At 26.7% G+C, this 13437-nt stretch overlaps 1 protein-coding gene across 14 annotated transcripts in view; it reads left to right on the top strand.

The window, feature by feature from the left end:
* LOC111675697 (potassium voltage-gated channel protein Shab) overlaps positions 1-13437 on the top strand; it is a 144671-nt gene that overhangs the window by 103185 nt on the left and 28049 nt on the right. For 11 of the 14 annotated variants that reach the window (XR_006940999.1, XR_006941000.1, XR_006941001.1 and 8 more), the window contains one exon: positions 12994-13208. Coding sequence is in view for 11 of the 14 variants with exons in the window: in XM_046951727.1 (XP_046807683.1) it covers positions 12994-13208 (215 nt within the window). In the remaining 3 variants the exon portion in view is untranslated. The remainder of the gene's footprint in view (positions 1-12993; positions 13209-13437) is intronic. The other 3 variants (XM_046951728.1, XM_046951723.1, XM_046951729.1) reach the window with 1 other exon arrangement.

Here is a 13437-nt window from a genome sequence, read left to right as displayed (position 1 = left end):
AAGAACAAGTTTGCGTTATATTATAAAGATAAAAATTAATATCCTAGTTAATATAGAAATATTTTAAGTAACAAAATGTTTTTTTTAGAATGCATCCAAAAAAGGGAATTTTTTTGTCAGATTTCGAATTTATGTGCTGCGAGACACATTAATGGTCTGGGGAATTTGCAATACATTTTAAAATTTTCAAGCAATTTTTAATTTTTATATCTTTCCGGAATCCTTATTCTGTGCACTGAAAAAATATATAATTTCCCCTTGTAAATGAACTTGGAAAATTCAGAGCCTTTGCGCACCTGTTAACGTTATCCTATCAGACTAATAATTTGCATAGTTTTACGACCCAAAGAACAATTCTAGAGCGGGGACAGGTAAAATTCGCAATACATACATATTTTACTGAGTAAACCAAATAAAAAATAAATAATTATCCAAATTCTAAAGATACAGATTTCTTAATTTTGTTCACATACACATACATATGTATTTTAAAATATAACCATAGTGGGTGTGTCCATAATAGAGATCTTATATTAAGCACTATTTCGGAAATCACTTTAGTGGAAGAATTTCCTGCATTTTGTTTGAAGAGTATTTTCCGTATCAGTTAATATATTTATGCACCGTTCTACCCTTTATCTTAAACCCATAGTGCAATGTCTGTATAACCGTAATTTCAGATAGTATAACAGGTTATATTTATGATCGGAATTAGAAAAATATGTCTGGTCACAATTCACATGTTAAGAGTAATATTCGCATTAAATTTTATTAACATCAGACATAATCTTTAAATATTATGAAAAATTTTTGAAAAAGAGTAAAAACACTATGCCGTACATTAATATTGGAAACAAATTGTCTATATTGCAGCTCGTTGAAGTTTTAGTCTGATCTCATTGAATTTAGTGGAAATATTTTCCTGACCTTTTAGATTAAGTTGACTATTTTTTTAATTATATTTATAATTGTGACCGCAATAGAAATTTCGAATAGACGGCCATTGCACTACTTAAATAATACCAATTTTTTTTCAAATACTCATTGGTGTAGGGTATATGTATAAATTTTTATAAAGCTTCATTAAATGTCATCCCACAAATCAAATCAAAAATTAAAACCAGAAATTTTTTCAGAAAGCAACATCAAACTAATTTGGGGATTAGTTCACTTTTCGGGTCATTATCCCACATTTCAAATGAGGAATTATTTCTTTGTCAAATAATCCTTCAAAATTCAGAAATAGAATAATTCCCTAAAAATATTTTTCAAACAATGGCTTTGCAAAGAATACACCCTACGCGTTTTGATGTTATCACATTTTAAATTGATAACATCAAAATTGCGCTGTTTGTGTATATTTTAAAGTAACCAAAAAGTACATTTTTAGGGGTCTCATAATTTTGTGAAATATTTGGTATTCGAAGTATAGTTCATTTGGCTAAAATACTGTCGATGATTTTTGTCCACCAATACGCACTTTTAGTATATTTTTAGGAAGCTTAATGCCAAATGTATGGATCGGTTATAATCGAGTGTCAGTTGAATTATCAGCCGACTGCTGCAAATTTAAGTTGGCAACTAAAAATTTGTAGTTGCTGAGATATTTTTTATAGTAATATATTTTTATACTCGGCGTTGTCCGGGGTTTTCAGTGATTTCATAACATTATACATAACTATTCATTGAAACAACTTCCGTAACATTCATAAATATATTTAGCTTAGGATAAAGGATATTCGTTGAATTATTGCCGAAAATACTAATCATATCCATTTTTTCTATAAATTTTCCCAAATTTATGTTGTTTATTAATGTTTGCAGCACTTAATAAATCGATCTTGTAAAATTGAGAAGTTTTTAGAAAAATCATGAATGTCCTCTTGATCTCCTTGATCTCCTTTATCTCATTAATCATGTTTTATGAAAACGTTTTTCAAAAACATTTTTTTTGACTGAGTCGTCACTTTAGTGTCCCTTTTGTAAGCGAGAGCAGAGGCAATCGTCTCTTTACTATCTCTTTGTAGGGTGTAGAGTGACGATTGACTTCCTCGTAGGACAAGCCCATGTTAAAATGGTCTTGTCAGGTGGCCAGTTCGGGACTGTCCCGTCGAACTGCTGGGAATATATTGGCTTTAGAAAATAAAAAATCTTCTTCTAGCACCGATGTACTCATTTCGCCTATTATTCGATCTTTGGCTATGTTTGGTCCCCTTCTAGTCCAACTTCCACAATAGGACTTTGATAATTCATATTTTAGATACTGTCAAAAGCTTATTGAGGAACAAAGAAACAAATAAACATACTTACATAGAGATTTCTAATAGATATTTCCGATATATCCGAACTATTACATGACTCGGTTAGACAATCTTAAGTTCTATAGAACACAACATCCAGCCGAGGCTGCACCTCCACACATTTAAGTGGTTTGGATGTCATATCCTGATACCTGATTTAAGATTTATTTTTTTGTTGTCCTGAACTTCCGTCACACTTTTCAAAAGATGTGAACACATCTTAAATAAATTTTTAGTATCAGTAGTTTCCGCGTAGTAGTGTCCGCAATAAAAAATGAAAAATGTTGAAAATATAATAAAATTTTAAAAATATTCCTTACCAAGTGCTGCAGTTGTTTTCATAAACAATTAAATAAAATTTGTAACTGCCATTTAAATACAATAACAAAGTAAAATTCTAGTATATTAGATATACTAAAACAAAAATACGATTCATATAATTTTGACCCCAAATTTAACAGAAACACATGTATGTACTTTTGCAAACATGTACAAAATTTTAACTTAAAACTATTTGGATATGTATAATATATATTTTCAGTTTACTTATGTATGTAATTTTTGTTAAAGATTATTTTGTCCGTCCAATGAAAAAGAAAGTTTTTTCCCTTTGTTAAAAACAAAACGAAAATATTAAATTATTATTGAATATTAACAATCTCTATGCATTATTTATCTTCAAGATATATTTAGGTGAAATAATTTAAAAAGTCTAAAATGCCTTATCGTGTGTTAAAACAACAATCTTCGCTTTATTGTATGTATGAATGAATGTATGTATGTATGTTAGTTTAAAAGAAATACTTTTATAATGAATACCTATGTATATACATTTATTACATCATATTCGTTACCAATTTAAGTACATTAAAGTAGTATAATTATTATGTATCTGTAAATATACATATATTTATTAAGTATTATAAAGAAAACAAAAAGGAAATATTATTATGTGTAGGATTAGTCTATGTGTATATGTATGTAGTTTAAAAGTAATTAAGTCTAAAACTTCCACACACAAAAAAAACAATAAGAAACATATTAAGAGCTTTTTTGATAATGATTTTTTAATGAGTCCACTAACAAAATTAAGTTTACACTATGAGAAAGGATAAAATAAAAGAAGAAAAATATAAACATAATTTCAACAAATCCGCCAAATTTAGTGTTAAAGCAAAACATTATATTATTTTAAAGCACAAAGACGAGCTTAATTATTCTTAAATTTACTTTAATAAGAACACCTTTTCAATTTTTGAAAATATCAATTTTTAAATTTGGTATCAAATGTCTGTTAGGATGCAGTTAAATACTGTTTATTAAAATGAGTGCTTTTAAAGAAAATATAATTTTCTTTTATTCACGAATATCGTATATTGTTTCCTCCAGACCTATGCATGAGCTCTTCAATTTTCAACATTATTCGTTCCCATAAAATTTGAAATTATGATGTTCACTTTGCATTTTTTTTACAAAAATTTTATCCACACTCATAAAGATTTTGGATCTGACCAAAGATTAGCGCCCTGATTGCTTCCTTAGAAGAAAAAGACCTCCAAAAGATCTCCTGTCATAGGAGGGTTGTCATTTGTACATTATTCCAAATTCACTACTTCAGAAGTCATTCTCAAAAAGTTATTTTGTGTTACTTTTTTGGAAGTTATTTGGAGATGAAATGGTAGAATATACCCAGCAAAAAGTTTGTAATGACTTAAGCGAATAAAAAGGCTAAATTTCGCTTTTTTCATTATTTAGCTTCACATTTATGTTTTTTGTTCTGTTTTTTAGTGTACTTTGCAATCCTTAAAAAGGTAACAATTTTGAATTGAAATACTCAGAAATGGAAAATGCTAATATTTGACATTACATTACCTAGATTGCCATGGACATTGCAGATTTTCAAATATAACAATCAATATTGTACTCAAAAACCACAGAGGGGATGCATATCAGTTGTAAAGTTATAAAAAATAAGCTTTTCTTCTTTCACCACCATTCCTTTCAATTCTATCCTTTCCAAAAAAAAACAACACTGTCTATACTTATAGGCATTAATTTCCTCCTACTAAACATATTTTATCATTTTAGAACAATCTAGATCAAGTGCAAACAGAACCACTTTAGATTTTTTAACAACAACAACTAGTGAAGACGACATTTCTTCTGGAACCTGTTCCTCGGAATATTGTTGAGCTTCTTAAATACTTTTAAATAGTTAGGATCAATTTCCTTGAAACTATTTATACGTTCTAGATCCGACACAACTTTTTCAAATAAGTTGAAAAAAATTAGAAAAATTTAAATTTTATACTTATTTCCATCGGAATTGAAAAGCGTTCTAATACATATTTCTGAATTCAACTGAAGTATAAGATATTAAATGAATGACACCGAGAGAAATTAAAGTTAGCTGCTTGTAACGTACATATATGTATATAAGTATTTACAAGCTTCCCTGGACATGGTAACAAAATCAAACAAAAATCATTGATTTAAGAACTAGTTTCAGAAGCATTGCAAAGAACGAGTGCGAGTCCATAACGTTTTCTCAGTACCAGTTCCAAAGGTGGCAACTGGTACAATTGGACTCTAGAACAAGTTCAGACTAAAACAAGTAGGAAAGTATAGTCGGGCATGGCCGACCATATGATACCCTACACCATGAGTATATTTTTACAATTTTTACTTTTATAAAATTTTTATTTTTTGTAAAGAAACTTTTATGTTGAATATTACCATAATTCCAAAATATTTAAGCCATTTATTGATCAAAAACTAAAATTTCTAAATGAGGCTTTATATAGCTCAAATATGGGCCGATCCTCGGTAAATTTTGGAAAAGGATATATTTCTAAATAACAGTTAGTTTTGTTGAGTTTCATTGCGATACAAATGGTTACAAGTTAGGCGTTTAAGTCATTTTTTGAAGGGGGGTTTGTATGGGGGCTAGGGTCAAATATAGGCCGATCCTTACGAAAATCTGCAGCATCATTTATACTCATATAAAACTTATTTGTGCCAATTTTTAGAGAGATAGCAGTATATTTGACGTAATTATAGCATAAAAAGTTCAAATCGGGAGGTACGGTTGTATGGGGGCTAGGTGAAATAATGGACCGATTTCAACCATTTTCAATAGGCTTCGTCCTTGTGCCAAAAAACATGCTTGGTCCAAATTTCATCAAATTATCTTGAGAATTGCGGCCTGTACCTTGCGCACAAGGTTTACATGGACAGCCAGCCAGCCAGCCAGCCAGCCGGACAGACGGACGGACGGACGGACATGTCTTAATCGACTCAAAAAATGATTCTGAATCGATCGGTATACTTTAAGGTGGGTATTGGACCAATATTTTTGTATGTTACAAACATCAGCACAAACGTATAATACCCTCCCCACTATAGTGGTGTAGGGTATAAACATGTGTTCTAATACTAGTTGTGAAACTAATGCAAATGTTAATGGGATAATACAAAATGTTTGTATTGTATTGAAAAAAAAAATGTACTAACAATAATAAAGAATTTATTTGAATAATTGTTGACCAAGATAAATAAGCTCCTTTTCCCTTTTAGTATTTTTAATGTATCTATGACATTCTTTAGTTTTTGGTCTCTTCCAAACACTTGCGCCAAAGCACACAAAATATAAAAGCACAAGGGCAATACGATAGCTTTTATTAAAGTATAAATAAAAAAAAGTATTTTGCCATATATGTTAGGACCAATTAGGAAATTTGATATTATTTTGTCCAGGAGGTGTAAAGTGAACAACAAACTTAAAGTTTTTCTATGACAATTAAATTATTACTGATTAGTGCAGAATGTGATAGCAAGGTTTTTAATTTATTATTAAAAAAATAAATGCAAAATATAATTGTTGTTCCTAGACTCATTGGATGTAAAATTAATAGCAAATGCATTTATGTATATGAATATAAAATGACATGAAACCAAAACAAAACCAAACAAAAAATGCCTTATTTAGATTAATTATATGTATGTTTATAAATGTTACAACTATGATTATTTATTACTGTTATTGTTATTATTATAAATATTATTTATTCCAAATGAATGACAAATGCTTTTTCAATTGACATTTAAGGCAAACAAACATTAGCAAATTATAAATTATTTGTTATTTTATTAACAAAGCATATGAATTGCATAGGACAACGTAATATTTAGAAGTTATTTTCTATTTCGTTAATAATTTAAAATTTAAAAAAAAAATATTTATATATTGATTTAGGCTTAATTAAAACGCAACAAAGTTGTTACAACCTCCAATGAACCATAAACACACACTAAAAACCAAAACAAACAACCAAAATACTAATAATAAAATTAATTATTAACAACAAAAATAACAACAACAAATCTTGTTATAATTAGTTAGCTAGTACAAATAAATATAAATTTATATACAAGTAAATAAACCAAATAAATAAATTAAAAACAAAAGACAAAGAAACAAACATTTAGAATAAATGCATTAAAAAAAACACACACATACATACACAACACAACCCAGCAAAGAATATTACTAGTAAAGTTTTTTTATAATAAAATATAGTAATAAAACCAAATTGGTCGTAATTTGCCTTTTATGTAGGCCGAACTCTAACATTATTTCTGTATAGCAAGTATTGCAGTCTATACTCTTTAAATCGGATTAGAAATTAATGAATTCAGATTTGCACTATCTAAACGCCAATCATAGAAATTAAATCTAAAATTATAAATATTTTAATTAAATTATTTTTTTGAAATTTTCCGGGCTTATTTCTTATATACCTATGTATCATTAAAAATAGATCAAAGTACCGTGAGAAAACTTCATAAAGTATTTATAAATATATATCACGGATCATATGAATGTAATCTTAGATTCGTACATCGTATTCTCTGATGAAAGTGCGATACACAAAATGACTTTGGTCTGCAGTTGTGTACGTGTGTATATGTGTGTTTTACTCAATTTAGGATAATTTCAAATTGTATCACGTTTAATCTATAGGTTCATGCTTTGTATGTATGTATTGTATGAATATATCCATTTTATCTGTAATATTCTGAATGAATCTGTACAATAAAATGTATAACAACAAAAACAACATCACTAAATTATAAAAATTAAAAAAAATAATGAAAATATAGATAAAGTTTAATAAAAAACCAACAAAACATCGATTTCGTTTAATATTCTCTAAAAGGATTTTTTTATTTGAGTTTAAGTAGGAAAAGGATTTTTATTTTTTTCTTTCAGTTTGTTTTATTTCTTTTTTTTTTGCGTTTCAGAATTTCTATCATAAAACTGATTTTTTTGGAACGATAAAATCTAGTTAAGATTTCTTTTAATAGTCTTGAGACGAATGAAGCATACATACATATAATTACTATATATTTTATATCAATACACTTAAATAGTTATACATACATGCATACATGTGAGGATAATATAACAATGATTTTTGTGATTTTTGCTATTTTTCAAATATTTACATAATTTGACCATAAATTAGGTATTTAAAAAACACATTATTTTAAATAAAGTGGCTCCGAAAAATGTTTGTGAATTTTTCAATTTTAAACATATATTTTAATTGGGCAATTTTAGATTAAACTATTTTGAATAATTGTTTTTCTGATTATAAGAATGGCAGAACTAAAGTTATTTGCTATTCCTGATAGTAAATTTAAAACCCATTTAAATTTATTCCGATTTTTTTGCAAAAAAACCGATTACTTATTATTTTTTCTTATTTTTACTTCGTATTTTTTCTTTGTAAACTAACCAGCAGTCAAGAAGTTATTACAATTTAAGACTCATCCGATTGTGTAGTTGTATCTCAATAAGAAAATTATTATTGCACTTTTTTAATTAAATGTCTAGTTCTAATATTTATTACATATTCAATTGCCAATTCACAATCGGTTTTGTATCGTAGTATGTCGTAATATTTTTATTTATATATTTATTTTTTTTTTCAAAAAAGTTTATGACATACATATAACCTTATAACGTTATGACATCGATTGTGAATTGGACACATATGTTTCTAAATATCAGTTATTTGGAAATTTTATAAAAACTTTTCTTGTGACTTACAATTTGACAATACATAAGTTTGTGACATTCTTGCCTTTTCCCAAAATTTAATTGCCATTGGGTTTATTTGGTACTTATAATAAACTTAGGTAAACTTATTGGATTTGCAATCTGGAACAAGATTGTCAACTTAACGATAGCAGTATCAATTAAAAAATATTCCCCATGAATAACCCTTGGCTTTAGTGAAACTGTGACATAATTGCGTGGTAAATTTTGACTCAAATCAAAAATAAACGATTAAAACTTGTTTGACATTTACTATTATAAATTGTATGTATGTATGTTTATCTATGCTTAATTGATAAAGCATAAAATGCATTACAAAAATGTTAAAGATATGTATGCAAATTACAACAAATTACTAAACTAATAAGTACTAGGTAAATTTTGAAAATATGAAAATTTAAGCATGCACTCTATAAACTTGAATTACTTTCTACCATTAATACGTAACATAATTTTACTACTATCTTAAAAAACGTATTGTATTCGTCTAAATAAAATTAAAAATCATGGCTTTGTCTTTGTCTACTAATTAATAAATTTATTTTTTTGTTAATTTATTTATTTATCTATCAATTGTATAATGTACTTGTATTATGTGTGTGCGTGTGTGTGTATATATAAATATAAAAAATACGTAAAATATTTATACTTCTAATACTTTCTTAATACACATATATAGAATTAAATATATATACTAGTAATTTTAATATCCTCCCATATATATATTATAAACTATTTTTGTATTATTATAGAAATTAAATAGTTTTCCCAACAAAATTTTCCAAATTCTTTGTAAACTTGTTGAATTTTTCTCTTGTCTGCGGCTGAAATTCTTATTTCTTTCTTCTTTGTTTATTAAATTATTTTATTAAATAAAAAAGTTATTCTCCATAACGTTTCTAATAAATGTGAATTTTTTTTAATAAACTCTAATTTCTATTTGCTATGCCTAAATATAATAATTACATATTAAAGATTTACATATCAGGGTGTATTATTAAAAATTTAACTTCTTTTTTGTTGTTGATAACATTCCAAATCTTAACTTTGAGTGAGTTTAAGAAAATTATAACAAAACAATGTACAACAACCACCAACCGAATAACAACCAACAGAAAAAGTACACAAGTAGATTCATGTACATTCAAATAAATTTCAAAATATATTTTGCAAAACATATTTGATATTTTTCAAACATATTTCAGTCATATGTCTCATCTTAAATTCATAATACACCAAAAGAAAATATTGGATTTCACACACACTCTTCAAACAACTACATTTCTAAAAGACAAACATTACCATTAATTACCAATGATTACTTAAAAGATATTGTAAAAAAAAAGCCGCTAAATATTCTCAATATGTAATAGTAACTAGACTTTAAAAATGTAATAATTACAGTGTCGGTCAAAACACAAGGGACACAAGTAACATGTTACATATTTGAGTTATAAAACTATTTTTTTTTTCTTCTTTTTTATGAAGAAAAAATATATTTCTATAAAGAACATCTAATCAAAATTGTATAACAACAACACTTTTTATAATAGGTTTGTTCCTTTACTTGTCAAGTTTGCATGTTTGTACAAGAAATTGTAAAAGAAAACAAATTTGAGTAAATAAAAATATTTTCTCTTTGCCAGAACTTGCAGGTTTTAGCCAGAACATTTTTTCCTGGCAAATAGAAAAAAAAAATGTCAAATAAATTATTTGTTTAAAAAGTAAATTGAAAACAAAAAATTTTGAATTTTTTTATTTATTCAAACAAAAATTTAGTTTTTTCTGTTCCTGTACTTTTTACAAGTATGAAGAGAAAATTCATTAATTCTCTTTAGCAAGAAAAGTTCTGGAACAAAGCTAATAATAGTTATATATAAAAATTTTTGGAAAAAAACTATTAAGAAATCATAAAACAAAAGGTAAATCAAGAAAATTTTGGAAGAAGCCCAAAGCTGTCTTTTTTATGTGTAAAAATTCTTAAAATTATAAATTAGTTTATTAAAAATTAAAAAATACTTACTTTTTCATGTTTTTTATTCATTTATTTTTTTCGAAAAATGTTTTTATTTTCGAAACAAAACAGCAGTTTAGTTTATGTTTGTCACACGAAAGTGGAGCACGCTGTAATCGAAAAAAATACATATGTATTTCCACATGTATTTTACAGATGGAAATTTTGTCAGTACATATGAAAAATACATATCGTCTAATAGCACCTTTAACAAGGACTATGTGCCATTTGTTTCGGTTCCACACTATAAAAAAGTATAATTAAAAGAATGAAAACATACTAAAAAACCCACTTACAGATTCTTATGTAAAAGTTTCATGATTCTGCATGATGATATATCTGTCAGTAACATGGGATTTTCTTTAAGTATTGATGCAAGTTATAAAAAAGTGCTGTTGTTATAAAATTTAGAGCTTTTTTTATATGATTGTTTTTTATAAAAACGAAAAAAATTGTGTATCAATATATTTTGACCGACGCTGTATGTATTCAAATACCTTCCAGCTTTATTCCTTTTTATTAACTACTTCTTAGGTAGATAGTAGAAAAAAGATAAATATTTTTATGTGTAAACTGCCCCAACCAAAAAAAAAATATATATATATATGAAACTAAACACATAGAAGTTGGAACTTTTACTAGAAAATGTTGAGAAAAAAGGGAAATATAAATTCCAAATTAATGTTCGATATTTTAATGCACTTTAAAAAAGAGCTTGACGACTTTTTAGAATATTAATGAAATAAGTAAAGAATATAACTGTTTGTATCAAAATAAAATGACTTTATATGGTCAGGTTTCAATATGCAAATACTTAATTCTTATAATAAAAGTTATATGCAATTCGTAGAATTAAAATGTGTTCCTCCTATTCTTTTAATTTGATGATTTCTGATTCTGATTTTTTTTACCTTAAATATAAAATAATATGAAATAAACATATACGTGCTTTCAAAGCTAAATATATACGATTCCTTTGGCACCCAGTTAATGATACTTGTTAATTAAAATTAACTCAATGTCTTTAAACCCATTCAGGACAGAACACTTTGGTTGTTACGCACCAAATATTCGATAAGAATGCCAGGGGAATATAAAGTCCTTTCACGGGTGATTTCCTTTCGTATGTCGTCTATATGCATTGGACATTCCGATGACAGCAAAATTTCGAGCTTAAACAGTTTTATTTTTAAATCTGACTCTAAAGTCAAATGACTATACGATTTTAATTAGTCGTATTTTCAGAATGAATTCTTTATTTAGTAAAAGTTCAAACTATTTATACAATTTAATTAGAAGTAAATACTTATGTATGTGAGTATAAAATATAGATGTTATTTTTTAATTAATATATTTAATATTCGTATAAATATATTTCTTTGGTATAAACGTATTTTTTTAAATTTTTTAATCGTGTACTAAAGAGGAAAAACTCCCCATCACTAATATAGCTGTGTTTTTTTAATAAAAAGTATATTTATTTAATCGTATTCGTATTTTTGTAAATGTATTCTAATCGTTTATAACAAATTAGACGTTATTTTTATAACGTGCTATATTTGTAATTTAATCCTAACCATATTTACCACTACTACTTACTACTACTACTGCTAATATAACTACTAAATACTACTACTAAATATTACTACTAAATCTAATTAATACTCATACGTACATTACATTAATTGTTGTAAGTTTGTTGTGTTCTGCGTGTGTAAAACTACTCAAATTCTGTGTTAAATCCTAAAAAACAACAAATGGAATTCAAACCAAAATTTCCTTTTTCTTTTTTTTCAACAAACCACAACAATATAACGTTTTCTTGAATTGATCCTGGCCAACATCTAATGAATTCCAATCTATCAATTAATCAATCAATCAATCAAATGAAAATGTGTTAATCCACCAACAAACGAACAAACAATCGATAATGGCTTAAATATGTGTGACCAAAATTTAATTGAAAATCTAATATGAAAAATGTATAAATTATCAAAAATAAACCAACAACTACAACTACAACAACAAATCTAAACAAAATATAAAACTTTGGCAAAAATTCCCTCTTCCTTTCAAAAAACAATAAAAATATATATAATCTTAAATGTATGCACATTTAACACTTATGAATTTAATAAAAATTACCAAAAATATATTGACTAAAACAAATTCATAATTATGTCTCATAAAATGCGGCTTAATTGATGAATGACTTCAATGAATGATTAAATGTATGAATGAATGGTATGATTATGAAAATCATCAACGCCGTCTTGATAAACTAATTCAAATCCTATATTAATTTATAAAAAATATAACAACAACAACAACTAACACTTGAAAATTTAAAATGAATACAATTTAATCTGAATCGTACAAAACACAAATGTGCATGAAATTCATTACAACAAATGCATCAAAAATTCATTGATTCACAACAATTTAACAACTAACCATTCATACCATTAAAATCATCTAAAACAAACTAACACAAACACATTACCTCACATTCACATACACACTCACTCTATGACACTAATACACATAAACATTAGAAAAGCGCGAAAGTCGCAATAGATCCATAAACAATTGGCAACGTTTAACAAAAGCCCTACGACGATCGTTACCCACAGGGCACAATCTCTCTCAGACGGATGGGAATAGCACTGAAGGCGATTCAACCAGTGGACGAAACCCGGCTACAACAGGAATTGGTTGCTATAAGAACTATGATCATGTCTCCAATCTAAGAAACTCTAATGTTCCACATGTAAGTATGCATTCTCTTGAATACCTTTCTTTGTATCTCTTTTTTCTCTTTCTTTATCTATCTCTTTCTCTTACTATGTGTGTGTTTTTAATATCCTTTGTTTGAGTTTATGTTGTAATAACCCAAAAAATCTGTATGTACTACTAATAAATATGTTTCTACAAAATCTAGGTTGCAATATTAACAACAAGATAAAAAGAAATGAAAAAATACTAAAAATTAAATGTTG

Source organism: Lucilia cuprina, chromosome 5 (genome assembly GCF_022045245.1).
Source record: "Lucilia cuprina isolate Lc7/37 chromosome 5, ASM2204524v1, whole genome shotgun sequence".
Taxonomy (NCBI): domain Eukaryota; kingdom Metazoa; phylum Arthropoda; class Insecta; order Diptera; family Calliphoridae; genus Lucilia; species Lucilia cuprina.
This window is presented reverse-complemented; position numbering and strand designations above follow the sequence as displayed.